Below are 27,162 nucleotides of genomic sequence, written 5' to 3' on the forward strand. Positions count from 1 at the left end.
TATTCTTTGCTTACAGAGATAAATGACATTGTTCATTTTACCTTTTAAGTCAGTAAGTGGCTTATCCAAAAGTCACTGATTCACAGGTGTTTTTTTTCAAAAGGCATCTAGACTTTCTTGTTTTGCTAGAAGATGCTTCACTTCTCATTCAAGAAATTTATTCAGTTCTGACTGGTGGAGAATAGAAGGATTCATGTGCTTGTTAGCCTCTTTCTGAGAGTCACTGAGGCCACTTGGAGGTTTATCTATGCCTTCGGGTCACTCCTGCAGCATTTAAGGGTGTTCATCCCAAAGTGCAAAGCTAAATGTCTATGAAGATTTGAAAGAAAGCACCTTTCGGATGACCATGACATAGATGACCAAAAATCTCCATAGATATTCACTGAACATAGACTACCAAACTTAACTTTAGCCAAGACCCATGTTGTACAAATTCAGCCTAAATATCTTGACACGTAATGTCATCCTTTGGCATCTGTATCCCACCAAATAGTTTTTCATACTGGTCAAGATTAATTTGCCAGATTAATATTAATATTGGCAATTTTTTGTGGCTGACATCCTTGTCTGGAATTTTAATCTTCAGGATGTTTTATCATTCCTTTACTTATATTTATTTGTTTGGTTATTAATCCTTAGCTAGGATTAGTATGCAGAGTTATTCTGAGCAAAAAGGTGTTTTTGCTTTAGAGGACACTTTTTTCCTTCCTAATTTCCATGTTGTTTTCCCACTCCTATCTTTGTAAACTTCTTATTTCTTTAAATCTTTGTTTATTTTTATTTACTTATTTATTAAATTCATATGCTGCCTGTCTCACTATCCAGAGACACTGCAGCTTGCACTAGAATAAAAGTATAAATATAAAAGCATTAAAGCACTGTTATTTTCTCCTCCAGCACCAAGAACAGAAGAAGCTGGAAATATTTTAGAAACATTCAAACGTTCGTAAGTACACATGGTTTCAGCACAGATGAATCCCTTATTTGGAAAGCCCACCTTCATTTAATCATTCTGGTTCTGTTGGACTACGGCTTCTGTAGTCCTGACTCCAAATATGGAGGTGATGGTGGCAGGCAAGGAAATGCTGGCTCAGTATACTGGATCATGAAAACAATTCCAAAATCAAACCACAATGAGACAAAAGAATGTGCAAGTTTAGCCATCTCCAGAACTCTTCTTCAGACAAAATATTGTAAAAATCAGAAGATGAGAGGACGCAAAATATTAAAAATTACAGTGCATGTTGCTTTGAATGAGAAGTTCCCTATTCTTTTCCTTGCAGTGGAGACGCCAAAAGTGATGCTGCTGGAGAGCTGGATTTCACTGGCTTGCTTAAGAAAAGGTACAATAAGTGAAGATATTAGGAGTGAAGGGAGCTGTAACACTAATCTTCTCTTTGCCTGAAAATAGATACTCATCAGAGACAATCAGTCTAGGACAATATTTCTCAACTTTGGTAATTTTAAGATGAGTAAATTTCAACTCTCAGAATTTCCCAGCCAGTACTAGGCTGAAGAATGCCTATTTAGGCATATACTATATTGTCTTCACCTGCATTTTTTTTCTCAAATAATTTTTCTTGGATTTCCTGAGGACATGATAACAAAGCCAGATGAGGGGAGACGGGTTTTGTGTAATTTCTTTTTGGCTCCTTGACAGTCAAATATAGGACAAGCTTTCTTTTGGAGAAATTTGGGAGTTTCCTATAATGCAATACAGTATAGGACAAGAATTGGCTGTTCTAAATCAGGGGGTCTCCAACCACCAGGCTCTGGCCCACTACCTGGCCATGGCTTATTCGCAACTAGGCTACGGGCCAGTGCACACACGCACACAGCTCAATTCACATGAGCAGCAGGTTGGCTCACACATGCATGCACATGCAGCTCAACTTGTGCGGCCCGGTTCCCTTCTCCCTCCCCAGTCAGGCCGCCAAGTGGCAAAGGTTGAGGACTGTTGTTCTATCTAGAGAATAGATTCAAAAGCTTCCTCTTCCTCTATCCCTCTTTGTAGAGAAGTGCAAGTGCAAGAAGAAGAGAAGAAAAAGAAGAAGAAGAAAGATGACGACGATGATATGGGGATTCCACCAGAGATCTGGGAACTGCTTAAGGGTGTGACCAAGAAAAGCGAGTATGAGCGTATTGCCTTTGAGTATGGCATCACTGATCTACGTGGCATGTTGAAAAGGCTCAAGAAAGCCAAAGTGGAGATCAAGAAAAGTGCAGGTACCAGAAGGGACTAAGCTGGTGGAGACTGAGATATAACTTCTGTTTAATGCCGGTAGTTATGTGGCATATATTAGCATTTTGGCATCACGTATAGATGATATTGCCTCATTAGCCTTCTCTTAGCTTTTCACCTCCTTTAGTCCAAGAGCACAAAAGGGATGTCTGTTCTCAATCTCTTTTGTAGCCTTCATTAAGAAACTGGACCCAGCCTATCAAGTTGATAAAGGCCACAAGATCAAGATGTGGGTGGAGTTGAGTGACCCTGACTTACCTATCAAATGGCTAAAAAATGGGCAGCTGATCAAGCCCAGTGGCAAGTAAGTCTGAGCAATGAGGTGGTAAAGCCAGGATGCCTGTTTATTTTTCTAGTGGGTAGGAAGTAGGAAAATATATTGGGAAACAGGAGAAACAGGTCTCTCTCTCTCTCTCTTTTTTAATATTGAAAATTTTTATTTTTTTCCATTTAAAGATTATAAAAATACAATACAATTTTAAAATAAGATAAATTCATAACCATTGGTGTGACCCGCCCACTCCCCCCAGGCTGCGTCCACCCTTTCTTAAAACATTCCCTACTTCCCTCCTCTTTCTCTCCTCCCCTCTACTCTTTTCCCCTCCCCCTCTCCTCTCAATACCCCACTTCCTCTCTACGCCTTCCCTCCTCCCATCCCTATCAAACCCATGAACGCAGCATAAGGGGAGTACCCGGGCCCACTCCTATAAACAACCATTATCTATACTACACTTACCCCCCCTCTTACCCTCCCTCCCACCCCCAACCCCCTCCCTCACTTCCCAGAGCAGAATACAGGGTTAATAATAACAAAATTTATAATAATAAAAAAGAAAAGAAAAAAAGAAAAAAGAAAAGAAAAAAGAAAATATCATAATTAACCTTTAACTCCATAACCTATAAGACAATTCTCTATAATATTTGTTATAATATTCATTCATAAAATAAGTGAAACTTTTTAATTCCATACTTTTTCTGAATATAATCTATCCATCTTCTCCATATAGTGATATATCTTTCTTGTGTATGATCCTTTAAATAAGCAGAAATTTTTGCCATTTCTGCAAAACTAGATACTTTAAATGTCCATTCTTCTAAAGTAGGCAAAGAATCTTTCTTCCAATATGAACCTACTAATAACCTTGCTGCAGTTACTAAATTCAACATCAAGATAGTTTCTTTTTCATTTAAATCAACGAAAATACCCAGTAAAAATAGTTGAGGAGTAAACTTTATCTTCCTTCTAAAAATCTTTTGAATGTTCCACCAAATCATAATCCAAAAAGCCTTTACTTTTTTACAATTCCACCAAATATGAAAATATGTCGCATCATTATTACCACATCTCCAACATTTGGGCTGTATATTAGGATACATACAAGATAATTTTTTAGGATCTAAATGCCATCTATAAAACATTTTATAAAAATTTTCTCTCAAATTTTGAGCTTGTGTAAATTTAACATTTCTAGTCCAAATTGTCTCCCATAAGTCCAATGAAATCGGTTCCTGTATATTCTGAGCCCATTTAATCATACAATCTTTAACCAGTTCTGTTTCCGAGTCTAGGGAAACAGGTCTCTTCATGCAGGAGCATGTGTTTTTTTCTTTCTTGTGGATAGGTACATCTTTGAGAATGTGGGTAAGAAACGTATCATGACAATCACCAAGACAACACTGGCGGATGATGCAGCCTACGAATGTGTGGCTGGAGATGAGAAGAGCTTCACAGAGGTCTTTGTAAAAGGTGAGGATGGAGGATGTATGCAAATGTAATACAACTGGGGAACATGACAAAGGTGGTGATGACTTTCAGAATAAAATTGAAAAGTGTAGCCTTGTATGAGCAATATCTCCATTGTACATTCTATCTTTATGTACCTAGAGCCACCTGTCCTGATCATGAGTGGCCTGGATGACCAACAAGTGTATGTGGGAGAGAAGGTAGTTTTGGAAGTAGAGGTATCTGAGGAAGGAGCTCAGGTAATGTGGTAAGTTACCAGTTCAACTTTTCCTATTTTTTTCTCTTTTATCTTCTAGCCAATCAGCCGACTTCTAAATAATCCCAGTCCCTGGTATTGGCTACAGAGCTATCTCTTTAATTTACCAGCATATGTTTCATGTCAATTTGTTTTCATCTTTCTTCTTTTAATTCTGAAAAAAAAATAGAAATAATAATGTAATAAAAAATAGAATGCCAGTTCTTTTTAAATGTTATAAAATTCTATGATTTAAATTTAGTAAGCAAAAATTCTGTAGCATAATAATAGTGATAAATTTATAGATAATACATAGTTAAAAAAGGAAATATTGCCTGGAGATATATTGTAGAATCATAAAAGCAACAACTTTAGGAAACGTAATCAGATTGCTTGAAAATATGGCTAATATTTTGGAAAAGCCTTATTTCTGCCCATTATGATGCAAGTAAGGCCCTTGCCTTCCCTCTTATTTTATTTACATCATAGACATTGCCATGTCTCTCCAGCCATGTCCTTTCTCCATCTTTTCCCCTTTTCCCTCTCTTCATTTCCAGGTTGAAGGATGGTGTGGAGTTGACTCGTGAAGATACCTTCAAGTACCGCATCAAAAAGGATGGCAAAAAGCACATGCTCATCATCAATGAGGCTGACAAAGAAGATGCTGGGCGCTACCAGATTATAACCAACGGGGGCCAATCAGAGGCAGATCTTGCTGTTGAAGGTCTGTAGAGGGCAATAGAAAGATTATAAAGGGATTTTATAATTTTATAATTTTTTTCACAGTGCAATTTATGTGTTCAAATCTTTCTTTTTTGAGTTTTTTTTTATTTTTTAATACAACTCAAAAGTACTTATTCAGCAAACTGGTTGTCTGAGTTTATCATTCACTAATACAAATTGAATTCCATTTTTTTTCTTCAACCATTGATAAAATAAGTCCCAAGTTTAAAAATATTCTGTTCCTTCTTTTTCTTTCAACATCAGAGTAAGTCTGTTCATTTCCACACATAGTATTTATTTAAATTATTTCTTCCTCTAATGATGTTTCTTCATTTTTCCAATATTGTACGAATATGATTCTTGCCGCTGTTATCACATGTAAAATCAAGTATATACTTTGTTTGTCAAGCTTTTCTGGCATTATACCTACTAAAAAAAGTTCAGGTTTAAAATTAACATGTTTTTCCAACATCTTTTCTAGCCAAGTATGTATTTTTGTCCAATATCTCTTTCCTTTAACATATATCCACCATACGTGGTAATAAGTACCTGAAATGTGATTACATTTCCAGCATCTATCTGACATATTTTTAAACACTTTTGCTAGTTTTGCTGGTGGCAAGTGCCATCTATAAAACATTTTATATAAATTTTCTTTCTAAGAGATTGACAGTGTCAATTTATAATTTCTTTCCCACAAGTTTTGCCATTTCTCTAAGTCTATATTATGTGTTCAAATCTTATCATCCAGACAAACCGCTAGAGGTAATTCAAGGTATTGCTGATCTGACTGTCAAGGCCACCGAACAAGCTGTCTTCAAGTGTGAAGTGTCTGATGAGAAGGTGACTGGCAAATGGTTCAAGAATGGAGTTGAGATCCGCCCCAGTAAACGCATCACAATGTCTCACAAGGGCAGGTGAGCATTTGGAAAAAACAATAGTATATAGGCATAGTGGGGTTTTTTTTAATTACCTAGTAATTTAAAAAGGAAATTATGATGGAAATACATGTATTCTCAAGAAAATAAAAGGGGAACCCCCCCCAAAGTACAATATATTGTTACAACAAGTAGCAGTTACAATTCTATATATCCTTTTCTAAAGTAAATTTTATTCAATATATTTATTTTAATACACTTATATAACTAGCATTCTTTTATATTTATTTTAATACATACATAACTACTATTGTTTTATACTCTATTTTGTTAAGTAAAATGAGTTCTATATAGAACTCTATTACCCTATTGTGGTAAGACAATAGGGGAACTCAGGCACCACACAGGTTATGTAGAAAGGAAACACAGGGCCACCCACAAAGGACTCAAATGTTTATACACCAATGCACAGAGTATGAACAGCAAACAGGGTGAACTAGAAATTCAGGTTAACGAGGGCAGATACGATATTGTTGCCATTACGGAAACATGGTGGGATGAAACTCACACATGGAACACACAGCTAGAGGGATTTAAATTATTTAAAAGAAACAGACCAAATAAAAGAGGAGGTGGAGTTGCTCTCTATATAAGAAATAACTACATCTCCACAGAAATAGAGTACAACAATGATAAAAACTCTCTTGAATGCATTTGGGTCAATATAAAAGGGGGGGGGAAATGACATTGCCATAGGTGTATACTACAGACCACCCAACCAAACAGAGGAAATAGATGAACTTTTTGCTAGTCAGCTAACTAAGGTATGTAGGAAGCACACCACAATAGTAATGGGGGACTTTAACTACCCTGACATCAACTGGGAGACAAACTCCGCACCAAGTGGAAGATCAAACAGGTTCCTGGCAAACCTAGCAGACAACTTTGTCTCCCAAAAAGTAGAGAAGGGAACTAGGGGATTAGCCATTTTGGATCTAATTCTCACTAACAGAGATGAAATGATAGACGGTGTTGAAGCCATAGGAACCCTGGGAGGAAGTGATCATGCAATATTAGAATTCAACATTATAGAAGCACAACCAATAGAACACAGTCAAACTAGAGTCTTGGACTTCAAGAGAGCTAATTTCAATAAACTTAGAGAGGGCTTGGGAAGGATTCCATGGATGAGAATCCTCAAGGGGAAAACAACTCAAGAAGCTTGGGAAATTTTGAAAAATGAGATAATAAAAGCACAGTCTAGCACAATACCAACAAAGAGGAAAAATAACAGCTCTCAAAAGAAACCAGCATGGCTGCATAAAGAACTCTCTGACAAATTGAAAGATAAAAAGGACAAGTACAGAAAGTGGAAAGAGGGGAACATAACTAAGTCAGAATATCAGCAAATAGCCCGAGCCTGCAAAGATGAAGTGAAGAAAGCCAAGGCTCAAAATGAACTAAGGCTTGCGACCAAAGTCAAAAATAACAAAAAAAGCTTCTTTCAACATGTAAAAAACAAGAAAAAAGTGAAGGAAATGATTGGTCCATTAGTGGGTGGAAGTGGCAAGAAGGTGACAAGCAACAGGGAGAAAGCAGAACTATTTAACTCATTTTTTGCATCTGTCTTTACACAAAGGGAAAAAACAGACCAACCTATCAAAAATAGTGCCATAAAAAACAAAACAGAAACACAAGTTAAGATAGGCAAGAAAATGGTTAGTGAGCACCTGTCCAGCCTAGATGAGTTCAAATCGCCAGGACCAGATGGATTACACCCCAGAGTTCTCAAGGAACTGGCAGATGTGATATCGGAGCCACTGAACTATATTTTTCAAAGATCCTGGAACACAGGGGAACTACCAGAGGACTGGAAAAGAGCTGATGTAGTTCCCATCCTCAAAAAAGGAAAAAAAATGGATCCAGGAAATTACAGACCTATCAGCCTGACCTCAATACCTGGGAAGATCCTGGAAAAGATAATCAAACAACGAATCAACGAACACCTAGAGGCAAACAAAGTCATTACTAAAAGCCAACATGGGTTTGTCAAAAATAGATCATGCCAGACAAATCTTATTGCATTCTTTGACCAAGTGACAAAATTAGTGGATCAGAGGAATGCTGTGGACATAATTTACTTGGACTTCAGTAAGGCATTTGATAAAGTAGATCACAACCTACTACTTGACAAGATAGAAAAATGTGGGGTAGACAGAACCACCACCAGATGGATCCGTAGCTGGCTGACCGGCCGTACTCAGCGAGTGGTCCTCAATGGAACTGCATCTATATGGAGGGAAGTGTGTAGTGGGGTGCCCCAGGGCTCTGTTCTGGGCCCAGTACTCTTCAACATCTTCATCAACGATTTGGATGAAGGGATAGATGGGGAACTCATCAAATTTGCAGATGACACCAAGCTGGCAGGAATAGCCAACACTCCAGAAGACAGGCTTCAGGTACAGAAGGATCTGGACAGACTTGAACACTGGGCACTAACTAACAAAATGAAATTCAATGGTGAAAAAAGCAAGGTTCTACATTTAGGCAAGAAAAACCAAATGCACAAGTACAGCATAGGTGGCACCATGCTCAATAGTAGTAACTGTGAGAGGGACCTCGGAGTCCTAGTAGACAATCAGTTAAATATGAGCCAGCAGTGTGCTGCAGCTGCCAAAAAGGCCAACACAGTGCTAGGCTGCATTAACAGAGGGATAGAATCAAGATCACGTGAAGTATTAATACCACTCTTCAATGCCTTGGTAAGGCCACACTTGGAATACTGCATCCAGTTTTGGTCACCACGATGTAAAAAAGATGTTGAGACTCTAGAAAGAGTACAGAGAAGAGCAACAAAGATGATTAGGGGACTGGAGGCTAAAACATATAAGGAACGGTTGCTAGAATTGGGTATGTCTAGTTTAACGAAGAGAAGGACAAGGGGGGACATGATAGCAGTATTCCAATATCTCAGGGGCTGCCATAAAGAAGAGGGAATTAAGCTATTTTCCAAAGCACCTGAAGGCAGGACAAGAAGCAACGGGTGGAAACTATCAAGGAGAGAAGCAACCTAGAACTAAGGAGAAACTTCCTGACAGTGAGAACAATTAATCAGTGGAACAGCTTGCCTCCAGAAGCAGTAAATGCTCCAACACTGGAAGTTTTTAAGAAGAGACTGGACAGCCATTTGTCCGAAATGGTGTAGGGTTTCCTGCCCGAGCAGGGGGTTGGACTAGATGACCTCCAAGGTCCCTTCCAACTTTACTATTATTATTATATCATTATATTTGTCCATACAAAGTCTATAGGTAATCTGTTCATGGATTGCATGGATGGCAAGCGTAATCAAGTTTTCAATCCTTTAAATAACTGGGACCATACATTTATCTTTTCAATGATGCAATATTAATCTTCCATTTATTTATTTATTTATTTATTTATCAAATTTGGAGATTGCCCATCTCACCTTACAAAGGGACTCTGGGTGGGGCATATTTAAAACATAAAAGCCATACAAATATTATAGTACAATTGGAGGCAGTTAAAGTAAGTATAAAATTATTGAAGTTAAAAAGTTGGCAGAAGGCCTTCAAAGGTGCTAACCAACTCCAAGCTTGCATGCTTTCTGCATATCCCAAGCAAGTTGGCACAGCTTAGGTCTTCAAACACTTCTGAAAGGCCAAGAGTCTGACGGCCCGCCTCACCCCTTGGGAAAAATATTCCACAGAACGGGGGAGACAGCAGAGAATGATATTTTCCTGGATCCTACCAGTTCAAATTCTTTAACTGATAGGCTACTCTACCTTCCTGACAGGTTGGGATAGGCAGATGTAACAGGGAGAAGATGTTTCTGCAAGTAACCTGCCATAAAAAAGGCACGTAGCATCCAAAATGTAGGTGAACTACTTATTTTTGCCATTTGTTATGACTCCATTTGTGCCTGCCATTTTGGTAGTTCATCTGAATCTGTTTTGATATTACAGATTAAACTCTTGTCTTGAGCTTATGAAATTCAGCTTTAGTTCTTTGCTTGGGCATAAATCTCACCATACAGGCTTGGGTAGAATACCATCTCTCTATCCAATGTACTTCGTTATTTCCTTTTTGTTTATTTATTAATTAAATTTATATGTCTCCATCTCACTAACAGCAACTATAATTTCTGAAGGAAATAAACAATAAAGGCAAACCCAATATTTATTTCAAGGGTTGCTTCCTGATTTATTTATTTTTAATGCAGACATGTGCATACATATTGATGCACACTGATTCACCACTTTCTTATACTTTTCAGTGCTAAATACATTACACTCAATGAACTGAGGTGTCACAAAACATCATTCTGGTTATTCCAGCTTTGTTTGCTTTGCTTTGGTGCCTAGGCTTTAAATACTGCAGGAAGAACAACAGTTTGATGCAATGTATGCTATTCACCTCTGAATAGCCAGTTTGTTCATTTGATAAGAAATAGACATCAAATGATTTGTTTAATGGTGAGGAAAAATCAAGGTGCTGGACCATCTGTGAGGGTGATCTTTAATTAGAATCCCAACCCTGTGAATCAGCTGATGATGGTCCACTGATTCTGATTCTTTGTTCATTATTTCAATTTTATTCTGCAGAGTCCACAAGCTGGTCATTGATGATGTGAGACCTGAAGATGAGGGAGATTACACCTTTATCCCTGATGGATATGCTCTTTCACTTTCTGCTAAACTCAACTTCTTGGGTCAGTGCAAGGAGGGACTTTGTGGGAGGCTGAAGATTCTCCACTAAGTGCAAAGCCCTTGAGATATTCATGATTATCATAGTTATAGTCCATGTGCAAAAGAGTGGCTGAGTGGCTGAATATCATGTATTTATGGTATTCATATGGAAACATACAAAAACACGAGTTTGTTTTTTTCTAAATTACTTCTATAACCACCCATCTAGCCAATGTGGTGCATGAGTGCATTACATGAGACTCTTGGAAAAGTTCCTCTATACAAATATATGTTTGTTTGTTTCTCATGTTCGAATTGCAAGGATTGCCGCTCAGTTTGCCAAACTGAATTGGAATTGCACACAAGGGCCACAATTAATTGTGTTGCCATTGTTGTAGCAAGGACCAGTGACAGTGAAATTGTGAAGTCACTCAAATATATGGAGTTAATTTTTCTAGGATTTTTTCCCTTTTAACTTTTAAGTTACAGTATTTGCTTCATTTTTCAATTTTAAAAAAGGAAACATATACCCATTGCTATGAATTTTTGGGAGATGGGGTGGGGACTTCAGGAGCTTTAAAAAAAGGGTTCAGGGTCCTATGGATCATCAGTTTGGGTGCCTTGTGCATGCATGTGTTTAGATGAATGCTTCAATTGCAAAACTTTTACATTAACTGCAGAAGCCACACTGCTCATTGATGTAATCTTTTGGATTTGATTGACTTCAGTTTGTAAGGACGTTTATGATGCTCTTATTTCACAGTGTTTTGGGGGATGACACCATGCCCTAATTCTATAGTGGCACAGAAAGTAACAGTATAGGTTTATAACCTCAAAGTATTGCCCAGAGGTTTCACTACTGGTTTTTCTTCTTTCTCTTTCCCTTTCTAGAGATCAAGATTGAATATGTTCCTAAGCAAGGTGGGTGGATTCTTTCAATCTTGGCAGAATGTTGGCTAGGAAAGGAACCTCAGATTTTTTTCCAAGACAGCAAAATTCAGGCTTGTGAAAACTTTGAATGAGTAAAGTGAAGAGGTCTTTCCCTTTCATCTCCCTGCAGAGATATCAGATGCAGAGCAATGGTGCTCAGTGGCTGTATGCTGAAGGCTGCTAGCCTAAAGTTTTTGCTGAGCCCAAGTATTTCACTTAAACAGCTGGAGGCGAGTCAGGCTGTTCAGGGGATTAAGGCATCTCCCATATTTGGATAGGTTACAATATCTGGGGCATTTTAATTTAGAAAATAAAAAAATCCAAGGGCAAACATGATCTCATGAAGATAAATGGTGGAAGCTTCAGGGCACTCAGAATAAAGTATTTCATCATATCCCAAACACTTACAGGTAGTCCTTGACTTCTAATCATAATAGTGACTGATTTTATGACCTTTTTGACATGGTTGTTAAGCAAATCACACGGTTGCCTATTGCATTTGCTTGTCAGAAGCCATCTGGAAAAGTTGCAAATGGTCACATGATCTCAGGATCCTGCAACCGTCATAAATACATTCTGGTTGCCAAGCACCTGATTTTTGATCACAAGTCCCTGGGGACGCTGCCAACAGTCATAAGTGTGAGGACTGGTCATAAGTTTTCTTTTTCAGTGCCATCATAACTTTGAATAGCCCCTAAACCAGGGGTTTTCAAACCTGGCCCTTTTATGACTTGAGGACTTCAACTCGCAGAATTTTTCAGCCAGCATGGCTGGCTGAGGAATTCTGGGAATTGAAGTCCACAAGTCATAAAAGGGCCAGGTTTGAAGACCCCTGCATTAAACAAATGGTTTTAAATTGAAGGCCACTTGCATACTTTGACTTTTAATGCTACAAAATGGAGAGACAGCAATCAGCTTGGATGGGTTAGAGAAGAAGACTTTCTGTAATTATTTGTCATAACAACTGAACCTCTCCCATACAGGAGGGAACTATTGGCTTTGAATCTTTCTTGTGGCCCTTCCAGAGGCATCTGATTGGCCCATGGATGCTGAACTAAATGTGTTTCTATATAGATCATTAGGCTCTTCTCTCCTAATAGACAATATGTACAGCTCCTGTTTATGAAATGGAAATAATTATTTTCATTAAGGAATAATTATTTATTTTTTGCTTTGAGCTGTTGGCATAAACTAGGCAATGCAACTCTCCAGCTGAATAGATCCAGTATTATAAACAGCTCTCCATAAGAAACTATCTCTGTATGAGGACATAGGCAGGCAACTAATTGTCAAGAGAATAGTTATAATAATCCCCCCAAAGGGCCTTAATTAAAAAAGAAAGAAAGAAAGGACCTCAAATCAGCTGCCCCCTGTTTACTCTCTCAAAAGTTGTTAGTAGCTGCTAGTATCAATCCTGGAAATACCAGGTAATGCATTACTAATGTGGAGGGGAAATCGTTTCACTGTCTCTTCTGGTTTTCCCAGAACCCCCCAAGATCCATTTAGATTGTGGATCAGGGAAAACAAATGAAAACACAATTGTTGTTGTTGCTGGGAACAAATTACGGCTCGACGTGAACATCACTGGAGAACCTGCACCAACAGCAACTTGGATAAAGGGTACTGAAGTAAGTATTTGTTGGGTCCAAGTAAAACATATTAAAGCTTCAGTTTCAAAATCAGAAAAGCTAAACCAAAGAATGCTAACTAATTTGTAACACTGCCTCTTTCTCAAAATTAACTTCTTCAGACTTTGGAATCTGTGAGGATAACTAATGGAAATAGCAGGTCCAGTAATAGCATCATACGCTTTGCCCATCCCAGCCATAATTTCACAAGAGAAAATTATGTACCAAATTAAATCTAAATTAATATGGCCATGCAAAGCATTTAAATAGAGGGGGATTATAATTGTGGAGCAGAAACCACCTCTCTCTTTTGCAGTATTGGAACAAGCTTTTAAGGTTTCTTTGGAAGGTTCTTCTGGCTGTCCAGTCATGCAGTTTGGAGACAGCTGGAAGCGGTCTTGGAACCAGGCATGCAACCCTTGGCAAATGATGCTTTTCCTGTAATGATTCACAGGGAGGAGTTTTCTTCACATTTCCATGTGTTACAAAGTACCTCCTTAGAGCTTTTTACAATCCTAATTAAACTGAAAAGGACTAAAGAGATATTACTTACTATTATTTAAGTGATTCTATTGCTTTTATTACTTAAAACCTCTCTGGTAAGTCAAGCTTGTTCAACACTAAAAGTCCTCATATTCTTAAAATACTATAAGTACAATTAAATTGTCAGTTAAATAATGATTCCGATGACAACATCCTTTCTGTGAGAATTGCCACTTCCTAGGTCAGATTGAATTAATGCTAATAATTAGGATTCAGCTGATTGTTCCATGAAGTGTTTTTAAAATTATTCTAAAAGTTTCTTTTTTCTTATACTTTATATATACATATGTATCTACGAATATATATATATATATATATATATATATATATATATATATATATATATATATATATATATATATGCGTAGATTTTCACAGGTATAGGTATGCAGGTCTTGGTGTATTTGGGTCTTTTCCCGTGTAAGATTGAGAGTATCTTGGCGATGTTTCGACGAGGTCCCACTCGTCATCTTCAGGCTGGGGTCTTCGGCTTTGTGCTTGTGTGAGCAAAGTGTGATCGGAGCTGCCGTCTCTCTATAAATATTGGTGGGGGTGTGTGGAGTGCTGGCTTAGTTGCTGTAGGTGGATTGGTTGGCTGTATTGGAGTTATTGTTTGTGGATTGTTTGGCTGTTTTGTAACATCTTGAGTAGTTGAGGTGCTGGCTGTGTGCCCATTAGTCTTTTGTGTTGTAACAACTTGGGTAATGGGCTGTGTGATGACATCCTGAGATCTAGTGTAGTGATATCCGGAGTTCTGTGAACACTTTAATAACAGAATAATTAGAGAAGCCATCGAGATAGAAAAACACCCACACAGCATGAATAAACGAGATAATACCTCCCACCTACCAGCCATTTGGAAACCTGCCCTTATTGACAAATGAGTCCCTAACACAAAGAATGACACCAGACCCACACTCATGAAAACCACACAGAATGTCACCACCACACATCCACGCAAAAAGCAAACCCAAACCCACACCGATGATGAGGCATGCCCACAAACCAGAAGCCAGACCACAGCTGCATCATTAGCCACTTTAAACCCCCTCCAATCCATACATGAAGCAAACTGACACCCATCATGAAGATTAGGCACAACCACATATGTGAAGCCAAACAACAGCAACTCAGCTCTCCATCTCAAATTTCCCTGCAACTCAGACTAACCCGAGCACAACAAACCCCCACCCAAAAAGAACAGTCCCCTATGCAATCAGAGCACAGCCAAACCCCATCCAGTCAGAGCACAGTCAAGCCCCTAACCAATCAGAACACACCTCCACCCAATCAGAACACAGCCAAGCTCCCACCCAATCAGTTCATACCCCCACTGGCAGTTAAAAGGAAGAAACAGCTATGATCACACATTGCTCCTAGAAGCACGAAGCCGAAAACACCAGCCTGAAGATGACGAATGGGACTTCATCGAAACGTCGCCAAGACACTTCCAATTTTACGTGGGAGAAAACACAAATAACCAAAGACCTACATACAAACACCCGCAAAAACCTCAGAAAACAAATATCGTACCTCTGCAGGGAGGAAATCCACCATCTGACTAGGACCTATGAAAAACTCGAAGTCCGAAGAGCTTCCGTTTTACGTGACCTCGCATTCCTACGCAACTGCCGAGATCAAAATTTAATCCCCACATGCTTCCAATTGAATTTCCACTCCAACTCTCCAGCCACCAAACACATCCTGAAAAGAACAGAATTGGCCCTAATCAGAAATGAACTTCACACAAAAAGATTCCTCCTAGATCGAATCAACAAAGATCTCCTCACACTTCACCTCAAACTCAGCAACAAGATCCACTCCGCACTTTGGGACAAATCCAAACAACTTGCTGTCTGGAGAGCCAAAACACAGACCACCCTCAAGACAGACACACACACCAACAAACTCCGAAGACTACAAGAACGCCAGAAACAAACCCCTCCTCCCTCACAGCCACACTTGAAACAAACAGTGCATAACATCTCAGATAGCCGAAACCAATGTCCTTTCCAAAGGATTCAACTTTGCAGTCACTCCCCAAAAACATCCCCACTGAAACCATTATATGCGGAGTTGAAACCAGCCTGACCAAAATCAACCCCGATGATGCTAACAGAATCAGACTCGAAATCACCAACATCCTCTGCACAAGCAAGCCACCCAAAAGCAACTTAACCAAAGAGGAACAGACAGCACTACTTAACCTGAAAGAAGACACCAGCATAATAATCCTACCAGCAGACAAGGGCAATGCCACGGTGGTTATGAACACATCTGACTACCAAACCAAATTAACCAACCTACTCCAAGACTCCACATACAAACCCCTAAATACAGATCCCACCACCTACCTGGAAAAAACCACCAGAACCAAGATAAAAGCCTCCCCCATTAGCGAAGAGATACAGCAAAGAATCATTCCCAGAGAGAAATCATCCAGATGCCCTAAGCTCTATGGTCTCCCCAAGATACACAAAGAAGGAACTCCACTTAGACCCATAGTCAGCTCCATAGGCTCACCTCTACAAAACCTAGCCAAATTTCTCACCAAACAACTACAGCCCTATGCAGAATCCATCACCTCACACGTAAAAAACTCATTCCAGTTCATAGAGATCATAAAGAAACAAAACTTACAGCCCAGCGACCTACTCATGAGCTTCAATGTCATATCCCTCTTCACCCAAGGGCCAATCAAAGAAGCCTTGACAGCTATCCAAAACAAATATAACCCCCCCAAACACATCCTAGATCTGACCAACCACTGCCTATCCAACACATACTTCATCTATAACGGATAAAAATTCAAACAAATAGAAGGAGCACCCATGGGATCACCCCTCTCACCTGTCATTGCAAACCTCTACATGGAACACTTTGAAACCCAAGCTCTAGAAAAATCTGATCACAAACCCAAACTCTGGCTCAGATACATAGACGACACCTTCATAATCTGATCACATGGGAAAGAAAAACTGGACAACTTCCTCATACACCTCAACAGCCTACACCCCAAAATACAGTTCACCATGGAAACAGAAGTTAATAACCAACTTCCCTTCCTGGATGTCTTAGTCTACAAGAAATCCAATGGCTCCCTAGGACACACCATCTACCAGAAGAAAACACACACAAACCGCTATCTGCACGCACTCTCACACCACCACCCAGCACAGATCAACTCCGTAGCCAAGACACTCATCTCCAGAACAAAACGCTTAGCTGATGAACAACACCTAAAAACCAAACTACACACTCTCACTAATGTACTAACATCCAATGGATTCCAAAGAAATAAGATTACCAACCTAATCCAAAAAGAAACCCCCACTAAAATCCAAGACAGAGAACAAGAAAACGGCAAAGCCCTTCTCCCATACATAAAAGGCACCACAGACAGAATCAGCAAGATCCTCCACAAACACAACATCAAGACAGCATTCTGCAAAAACAGAAAAATATCCACCATCCTAAGAAACCCCAAAGACAAAATTGAGTTAGAAAATCAAGGAGTATATGAAATCCCATGTACCGCTTGCCCCATCACATATTGTACATCAGACAAACCAACAGAAGAATAAGTGCACGCATTGAAGAACACAAGAACTCAGTCAAAAAAGAGGAATCAATTTCTTCCCTGGTTCAACACCTTAAAGCCACAGGACATGAAATTGACTTTAAAAAGACCAGAACTATTGCCAAAACTGAACACTTTAATAACAGAATAATCAGAGAAGCCATCGAGATAGAAAAACGCCCACATAGCATGAATAAACGAGATGATACCTCCTGCCTACCAGCCATTTGGAGACCCACCCCTATTGACAAACGAATCCCTAACACAAAGAAGGACACCAGACCCACACTCACGAAAACCACACAGGATGTCACCACCATACATCCACGCAAAAAGCAAACCCAAACCCACACCGATGATAAGGCACGACTACAAACCAGAAGCCAGACCACAGCTGCATCATTAGCCATTTTAAATCCCTCCAATCCATACATGAACCAAACTGACACCCACCATGAAGATTAGGCACGACCACGTACATGAAGCCAAACAACAGCAACTCAGCTCTCCATCTCAAATTTCCCTGCAACTCAGACTAACCCGAGCACAACAAAGCCCCCACCCAAAAAGAACAGTCCCCCATTCAATCAGAGCATAGCCAACCCCCATCCAATCAGAGCACAGTCAAGCCCCTAACCAATCAGAACACACCTCCACCCAACCAGAACACAGCCAAGCTCCCACCCAATCAGTTCATACTCCCACTGGCAGTTAAAAGGAAGAAACAGTTATGATCACACATTGCTCCTAGAAGCACAAAGCCAAAAACACCAGCCTGAAGATGACAAATGGGACTTCGTCGAAACATCGCCAAGACACTTCCAATTTTAGGTGGGAGAAAACTCGAATAACCAAAGACCTATATATATATATGTTTTCTGAGGTTTTCGCGGGTGTTTGTATGTAGGTCTTTGGTTATTTAGGTTTTCTTCCGCGTAAAATTGGAAGTGTCTTGGCGACGTTTCAACGAAGTCCCATTCGTCATCTTCAGGCTGGTGTTTTCGGCTTCGTGCTTCTAGGAGTATTGGAATATATAGGAGATTTGAAATATATATATTCCAAATCTAACCATATCAGTCATGTTCTGTTTCAAGTTTATTTTAAATATCTTTTTTTAACATTGCAGCTTGTTAATAGTTAAGGCCAAAAGAAAAATAGTACATTTTATTTAAAATAATTAAATACAGGTATTTTAAAATTCATGAACTGATTCACACAACATGCCAAACCATCCAATTCTGTTCCAGGCTAAGCAAGGATAATGTGTTAAGACAATGATTCAATGACTTTGTAAAGCTCCAGGTCCACACTGTTGAAACTGCTTGCCCTATTGTAGAAGCGATGAGATTTGTTTTGGTTTTTAAAGCAACAGCTCATCTTTCTGAAATGCTGAACATTCTATTGCTTTTCAAAATCTTGGCTTCTTTATATATTTTCTTTCCAGTTTGTAAATTTCTAGATCCCCTTGACTGTTTCTGCCTTCTTCAATCCTCCCTCAGATTTTTTCAGAAAAAGAAGGCCGGGTCCGTATAGAAGAGCGCAAAGAGCTGAGCAGTTTTGTGGTAGAAAGTGCTGAGCGCTCTGATGAAGATATGTACACTATCAAGGTGACTAATCCGGTGGGCGAGGATGTTGCCTTTCTCAACATCAAGGTTGTGGGTAAGTTAGTAGATCAGTGGGAAGATAGAGATCCTTCTTTCTGCCCAACATTTCTTCACCTATAACATTCTTGCTCCTTATCTTTGGCAGATGTTCCTGATCCTCCTGAAGCTGTGCGTGTCACTTCCGTCGGAGAGGACTGGGCCATTTTGGTATGGGAACCACCCAGTTACGATGGTGGTATGCCTATTACTGGTGAGTACTTCAAGTTAATGTTGGTGGCTGTTCAGACACATGGGAACCTAAAGTTAGGGAATGGAATAAGGATAAACTCATCCTACTCTTTGACTCTCTCTCAGTCTTTAAGGGAGGCTACGGCATTGCCTAACATACTGATTCTGAAACTTTTTGGGGGCTCACCCTAAAAAGATAAATGAATTGATGAAATGCCGCTCCTAAATAAAACTAATTATTCTAATGTTGGGCAAGAAATAAATTTACCATTAGGTTTTGATATACATTCATCTAATAGTATATTAAACATACATACATAATTTAAATTAATTTAAATTTACAACTATTTACATTTAGTGTTGACACATGTTATTATTGGGCTTCTCAAATTTTGTGGCACCAGAGATACCTCATTCAAGCTAAACAAAGAGCAAAGCCTAGAATGAGTTTCAAGAATATTTTGATTGTTTGGTTTCCTTGAAACTAAAATTAAAATAGTACTGCCACCTGCTGTAATCCTAGTTAATTTAACATTGCTTCAGGTCTTTGTAAGAAATACGGTTATGCTTTTTTTGGCTGGCCAAGGTGGATGTAGTAAACTAACACATCCGAAATTAAAATGTTGGATGTCTGCCCTGTGGGAGACATCCAACATTGGGTTGTGGGAGAAAACCAAGAACCCTTTTCTTTGTGGATACTACAGGTAGTCCTTGACTTACAACAGTTCATTTAGTGACTGTTCAAAGTTATAACAGCAAAAAAGTGACTTATGACCATTTTTTACTTACAATCATTGCAGCATCCCCATAGTCCCATGATCAAAATTCAGGCACATGGCAACTGACTCATATTTATGATGGTGGCAGTGTCACGGGGTCATGTGATTACCTTTTGTGACCCGCTGACAAGCAAGGTCAATGGGGAAGCCAGATTCACTTAACAATTGTGTTACTAACTTAACAGCTGCAGTGATTCACAACAACTGTGGTAAAAAAGATCATAAAATGGGGAAAAGGCTCACTTAACAACTATTTCATTTAGCAACAGAAATGTTAGGCTCAACTGTGGTCGCAAGTCAAGTACTACCTGTAGTTGAGATTTTACTTTTCAGAAATAATCTGGAGATTATAAGTTTCCTGGATAACATTGTTGTAAATACTCAATTTATGATCGCAACTGAGTTGAAATTGCAATTGTAAGTAAAGTTGCCGTATGACTTGACTCAATTTTGTGACCATTGTTACAAATATTGTTAAGTTGGTCACCATATTTGTTAAGCAAATCAAATGATTATTAAACAAATCACATAATCATAAGACTGAATCCAGCTCATCCAATAGGTGCCTTTTGCCCCAACACAGCAAAATGTCACAAAATGTGATCGTGTGATTGTAAGATGCTGCAACCAATCATAAATGTGAGCCTGTTGCAAAGCACCTGAAATTCGATCATATGATCGTAGGGTGTGTATGCAGTCATAACTTCAAGAATGGGTCATAAGTAAGTTTTTTTGAGTCCATCATAACTTTGAATGGTTCTTAAGTGACTGTTCGTAACTCAAGGATTACCTGTATCTGAATGCACTGTGTATCCTTTTATCTTAATTCTTAAGTTAAGAATTAATATAGAAAACTACTGTATGGTCAACACAGTGCAAATCACTGGTTAAAATTTTAGGCTGTAATAAATTCCATCCATATTAGTACAAATCTGTTCCATTTTTGATATGGATACCCCTTCTTGCTTAGTGGAATATATATATATATTTTGCGGGTATTTGTATGTAGGTCTTTGGTTGTTCGGGTTTTCTCCCACGTAAAATTGGAAGTGTCTTGGCGACGTTTCGACGAAGTCCCATTCGTCATCTTCAGGCTGGTGTTTTCAGCTTCGTGCTTTGAGCACGGGAGAAAACCCGAACAACCAAAGACCTATATCTATATCTATATCTATATATCTATCTATCTGTCTGTCTGTCTGTCTGTCTGTGTGTGTGTGTGTGTGTGTGTACATATATATATATATGTGTGTGTGTGTGTGTGTGTGTATATATATATATATATATATATATATATATATATATATATATATATATATATATATATAATAATAAGTAATGACTGAGTAATGCTGATTGATGAAATATCTTCCACCACATATCATTTCTCCCCCGCTCCTTTGGACTCCAGGTTACCTGATGGAGCGCAAGAAGAAGGGTAGCATGCGCTGGATGAAACTGAATTTTGAAGTATTCACCGAGTTGACTTATGAGTCCACCAAGATGATTGAAGGGTGTCTCTATGAGATGCGGGTCTTTGCAGTCAATGCCATTGGAATCTCTCAACCCAGCCAGAATACCAAACCTTTCATGCCTATCGGTGAGCACAATGGCTGGCTTGGGATGAAATACTGGCAAGGGCAGTGCATGAGCTGATAAGACACTGGAACAGGTAGAAAAGGTAGACTGGTCCTTTCCCTCATATACCACTATTGAGCTAGACGTAGCAGCCAAAGAAGCCAAAGAGCTGCTGTTGGATCATGACGAAGAGTTGAGAATTCCAGGTCAACAGCACAAGATTTCTGCTCGACTTTTTGATTCTGGATATGGGGGAGATGAATTCAGGTTGCATTTTCATGGAAATGATATAAGAAAAACATTAAAATTTCCTGAGCACATATACCCAAATTGAAAAACTGATTTAAAAAATGGTCACAGAATGAACATGTTATGGACATGTAATGGACATTTCTATCTGAATATCTATAAGGCCTAGAGTCACCTTATCAGTGAAATGGTTGGCATATAAATTTAATAGATAAATAAGCAAATAATGATTTGCTTGCATTACTGAATCAACTGCAAAACATGCAGCCACTAGGGACAATTGGGTTAAAATGAGTAGATTAAGAGGTCTGCATGAACATTCAAAGATTTTTTTAAAAAAAACATTTTGCAGTCTAATGTATCAAGAAAAGGATGACACTAGAAAAAAAGGACAAAATTGGAGAAAGTAGGGACAGACTGTTATTTCCTTATTGTCCATTAAACACTAGGAAATGATAATTTTTGTGTGTATGTATGTGTGTGTATTTATATTTTTATTGTTATTATTTTACTAATTTCCCTCCCTATTCAATTCTGCTTCAGCCCCGACCAGTGAGCCTCTTCATCTCACTGTGGAGGATGTCACAGACACAACAACCACTCTGAAATGGCGCGCTCCAAACCGAATCGGTGCAGGGGGCATTGATGGCTACCTCATTGAGTACTGCAAGGAAGGGAGTGAGTTTCTCTACCAGTAAAAGAAAATCTAAGTTTGTATGCTGTGCATGGCCCTTCTATAGCTCTCTTATTTAAGCAATTAATTGAAGTTGTTCCCCAGAGTGATGGAGGCCAGATTAATTGCTCCCTTTGCCTACTTTGTTGCTGCTGTTTTTTTTTCCTTTTCATCTCTGGCAAGATAGTTTGTAATGATAGTGGGAATGACCTTGGAAGATAGGGAGAAGAGACACAGCCAAGGGAACATTTAGATAAAAGGCAACATAGCCCCAAAGAGAATGTGGGTGTGGCAAACATCTCAGAAGGGACCCTTCTTAGTTTCTTGGGCTATAAAGGGGGCAGGAGAAGAAATTATTGTAAAGTTACATTAACAGAATCTTGCAAATAATTTCTTCTCTTGCCCCCTCATCTGGCTGTGCTCCCTGTCTGGTCTGCCTCACAAAACTGATATAGTTGACTGGGCTAAACCTTCACCAGCCCTATAGCAGGATCCACAAGTGCCAATTGGAAATCAAGGACCAGATCAAATTTCAGCAGAATATACAGTGTTTCTCTTCTTTTATTTGCTGCTTCCTGAATATCTATAACATAACGCTTAGAAACTCACTGGGAAATACCTCTCCCAAATATACCTTTGGCCAGGACATTCAGTTACTTAAAAAAAAATGGCTTCTGACTTCCCACTTATTTTTTATCTCCTAATCTTATATTCCACCCTCTTTCCCAGCCGATGAATGGATACCTGCTAATACAGAGCTTGTAGAACGCTGTGGCTTTACTGCCAAAGGACTTCCAACAGGCGAGAAGCTTTTCTTTCGTGTCACTGCAATCAATATTGCAGGCAAAAGTCTACCAGCCAGTTTACCACAGCCAGTCACCATTCGTGAGATTGTTGGTGAGTCACTTTGAGTATCTGGAAATGTTAATCATGAACATACAGTAGCTTGCTCTGTCTCCTGGATCAAATTGTCTTATAAGAAGAAATTTCAAGCTCCAATAGGGCAATGGGGTGACCCAATACACATCAGGTTCCTCAAAATTTTGCCCCACTGTGCTCCACAGTGGGAGTGTTGCACATGATTTCCTCCTAAAATTTGCAAATAAAAGGTACTTTCCTATCTGATTAAAAGCCAGTCTTCCTATTTTTTAAAAAGCTTCATGCAATTATTAATTGCATCCAAGTATTTCCAACTAGTTTAGCCCCTGACTGATTTTTTTAAAAAATTATTAATAGTTTTGGGATTGCATAAGTCGTCTTAATTGTTCTCATTTCTATTCTGTTCTTCCAATTATAGCAAAAAAAAAAAAAAAAGAATCCAAGTCACTCAATAGCTCCTTTCTAGCCTCATAAGTCTGATATTAGCAGAATATTTCTGTCTGGTACTCTAGATACCGCAGATGCATCTAGCATCACTTTTAGCTAGCACAGCCAAGTTGGAAAGAAAGTCGGACATGATGATTTTAGACATTATTTAATTATTTATCTAGAAGATGATTCTGAATTGCCAGAATTCCACTCATATTTATGGCTGTATGCTAATAATTCATAAAGTATGTCTATGAAACTACATATTTCCCAAGGTGCTATTTTTTCCCATCCAGCGTCTTTCACCATGTGTTTTTGAGTTCCTTTCCCCACATACTTTCTTTTGTTTTCATATAGAACAACCCAAGATTCGTCTCCCTCGCCATCTCCGACAGACATACATCAAGAAAGTTGGGGAGCAAATCAACATGGTAATCCCATTCCAGGTAGGCAACTGGTTGAAAAGGTAGAGAAACTTACAGTACACAAATTCACAGTATCATAGTCTTTTTGTGAGGTCTCTGGATTTGCCATGAAACATGGAGTAAAGCATTCTTTAGAATGTTTTTTCCTTTCCTGTTAAGTCAAAGAGTATCTACTTCTGATTCAGTAAGATTCCTTAGCAAGTGTTATCAAGGTTAATGATTGTGGCTGGAAACCAAACCTGGCCTCTCCTGCTTTCTCCCACTAACTATTAAAGGGAGCTTTCCCCCTCAACTGCAGCTTTATTATGCATGTTCAATGTCAAATGGCATATTGTGCAGTCCATAATATTGTGGTATTATACACTCATATTGCTTTATAACTATGTTTATGTAGAATTTTAAAAAGGGCTACATGTCTTGGCCAGTATTCTTTTTCTCTCAGATTGGCTGCTGCATATGCAGTATTGGCTGGTAGAATGTGATCTTCCTTCCTGCTTATCAACCTTTCTTCATCACACAGCAGTGTCCAGGGTGTGTGTGTTTTAAAATCTGATGGGCATGACATCTTAGTCCGTCTCTACTCCTTTTGTATGTATGTTGATATTATACTAAAGCAGTGATGGCAAATCTTTTAGAGACCGAGTGCCCAAACTGCAACCCAAAACCCATTTATGTATCGTCGGGTGCTGGGTGAGTGTGGCCCATTGTGTGGGCATAGCCCATTGTGTGGGCGTGGCTCATTGGGTGGATATGGCTGCGGTAGTAACGGTAGACTGGATGGGACTAAAAAGTTCAATCAATCAATTCCAACTTTGCGAGATTTTTTTTCCCGTGAGAAGTTGAAATTGATTGATTGATTGAACCTTTTTTTTTTTGCACATGGCAGCGGAGGCCTAAAGCAAAAAGGTTTTATAAAACACAGCTGAAGGCCTAGAACTGGGGCGACAGTGCGCGTGCCCACAGAGAGGGGTCTGCATGCCACCTGTGGCACACGTGCCATAGGTTCGCCATCACGGTACTAAAGGGTCTGATACTATATTGGAACCCTGCAGATTTTGTCCATTCTTGCAGATGACAATCTTCAAGGTTCTCTTGATCCAGCAAGCCTGACTCCATCACAGCTTTTAAATCTATCTTGGGGTAACCCACCAACTTTATTCTTTTCTAAAAACTAACAAGGTTCAATAGCCCACACTGTTTAACTCCATTTTCAGTTGTTAGACCTACTCTTTCCCCCCCCCCCCCCCCGTCAACATTTTCCTTTCCAGAGTTTCTTTTTTTAGAGTCTACTTCTGTCAGCTCAGCACTGCCCCTATTGGGAAATACTCCTAAGCTACCTTCTATTTTCATCTTCTACTTATCAGCAAACCAAAACCAAGTCTTTGAAAGCCCGTGTCTCTGTAAGAGATTTGCAGGGAGGCCTTCTCTAGCAATGACATTCTTTTTTTTTTAACTCAAAGTTTTATTAGTTTATAATATATGATACAATGGAAATACAAAAGTAAATAGCGGAAAAGAGGGGGAAGGGAAAAGGGAGTAAAGAAGTGAGGTAAGGGAGAAAAAAAGGGAAAAAAAGTATTGACTTCTGACTTCCTGTGGTGCAATAGGGTATCAACTTCAAACCTCAACTTTTTACTTCTACAAAATAATATAAACTAGCCATTTCAATAACATCAAATTATCTGATTGGTAAAGCCCAAAATCAAATTTACATTTTTTTCCACCTCAAGCATAAAATCTAGAAGTGATTCCCACATGGCAATAAAAGTATTCGTATTCTTTTCTTTAATCAGTACAGCCAGTTTAGCCATCTCTGCTAGCTCCATCAGTTTTTGTAACCATTCCTCTGTTGTTGGAATCAATGTAGTCTTCCATTTCTGAGCGTAGAGTAATCTTGCTGATGTCAACATATATAACATCAAAATTCCATATTTTTTTTCCAGGTCTCTGTCCATTAGCCCCAAAAGAAAAGTCTCTGGTTTTCTTTCTATATTCAGTTTAAGAATTTTATGTATTAACGTATGAATCCTACTCCAATATTTTCTTGCTTTATCACACGTCCACTATAAATGGTAAAAAGTCCCCTCTTTACTTTACATTTTCAATATGCATTTGAAATACCTTTATACATTTTTGATAACTTGTCTGGTGTTAAGTACCAATGGTACATCATCTTGTAAAAATTTTCTTTTAGATTATAATTTAATGTAAATTTTAATCCGTTATTCCACATATTTTCCTATTATCCAAGCTTTATGTTATACCCAAAATTTCTTGCCCACTGAATTGTACAATGTTTTACTTGTTCATTTTCCAGATTTAAATTCAATAACATTTTGTAAACTTTAGCAATAATATGTTCACCACTAACACACAGTAGGCTTTCCGATTCATTTTTAACAAAATCAAACCCAATTATCTAACTTAAATCTTTCTTTCAATTGCATATATGTAAACCAATGGTAGACATGACCTTCTGATTCTAGCTACTCCTTGGATTTGAGGGTAGGCTCACCCAGATTAAAAGATATTATTTTACCGTAAGTCCACCAAATTGGCCTCATCACCACCTCTTTTCTAAAAAAAGGCTTCTTGAGGGGAAATTAAAGTGGCACCTTTGTAGAGAACCTTATTTTATATTTATTCCAAACTCTCAAAATGGCACATCTGATAAAATGATTACTGAAGTCAACATTTTCTTTAACTTTGTCATACCACAAATAGCCATGCCAACCAAACCTTAATTCATAACCTTCTAGGGCCAGTAACCTCTTATTCTGAAGGTTCACCCATTCTTTTAGCCAAACCAAACAACAGACATCAAAATACAGTTTCAAACCAGATAAACCCAAACCCCCTTTTTCTTTAGCATCTTGCAATAATTTATATCTAATTCTCAGTTTTCCCCTCTGCCATATAAATGGCAGATATCCCTCTGCACTGTTTAAACAGAGTTTCAGTTGCAAGTATTGGTAATGTTTGAAACATTTAACATAACATTTATCTTTGGTAAAACATTCATCTTAATCACAGAAATTCTATCCAGTAATGATAAATGCAATTTGTCCCATTTTAATAAATCTTTTTTGATACCATTCCAGAGTGGCACATA

General features: G+C 38.6%; 1 protein-coding gene across 2 annotated transcripts in view; it reads left to right on the top strand.

The window, feature by feature from the left end:
- The window catches only part of MYBPC2 (myosin binding protein C2), a 74,536-nt gene that overhangs the window by 33,312 nt on the left and 14,062 nt on the right, over nt 1–27,162 (top strand). For both annotated transcript variants that reach the window (XM_039360177.1, XM_039360179.1), the window contains exons 7-23: nt 898–946; nt 1,284–1,343; nt 2,015–2,226; nt 2,414–2,546; nt 3,865–3,989; nt 4,128–4,233; nt 4,779–4,945; nt 5,696–5,861; nt 10,445–10,551; nt 11,420–11,449; nt 12,944–13,086; nt 18,709–18,868; nt 18,959–19,063; nt 21,229–21,417; nt 22,188–22,322; nt 23,047–23,214; nt 23,983–24,071. In XM_039360177.1, the coding sequence (XP_039216111.1) occupies nt 898–946; nt 1,284–1,343; nt 2,015–2,226; nt 2,414–2,546; nt 3,865–3,989; nt 4,128–4,233; nt 4,779–4,945; nt 5,696–5,861; nt 10,445–10,551; nt 11,420–11,449; nt 12,944–13,086; nt 18,709–18,868; nt 18,959–19,063; nt 21,229–21,417; nt 22,188–22,322; nt 23,047–23,214; nt 23,983–24,071 (2,144 nt within the window). The remainder of the gene's footprint in view (nt 1–897; nt 947–1,283; nt 1,344–2,014; nt 2,227–2,413; nt 2,547–3,864; nt 3,990–4,127; nt 4,234–4,778; nt 4,946–5,695; nt 5,862–10,444; nt 10,552–11,419; nt 11,450–12,943; nt 13,087–18,708; nt 18,869–18,958; nt 19,064–21,228; nt 21,418–22,187; nt 22,323–23,046; nt 23,215–23,982; nt 24,072–27,162) is intronic.

Source organism: Crotalus tigris, unplaced genomic scaffold (genome assembly GCF_016545835.1).
Source record: "Crotalus tigris isolate CLP2741 ecotype Arizona unplaced genomic scaffold, ASM1654583v1 scf7180000019161.1078591, whole genome shotgun sequence".
Taxonomy (NCBI): Eukaryota; Metazoa; Chordata; class Lepidosauria; order Squamata; family Viperidae; genus Crotalus; species Crotalus tigris.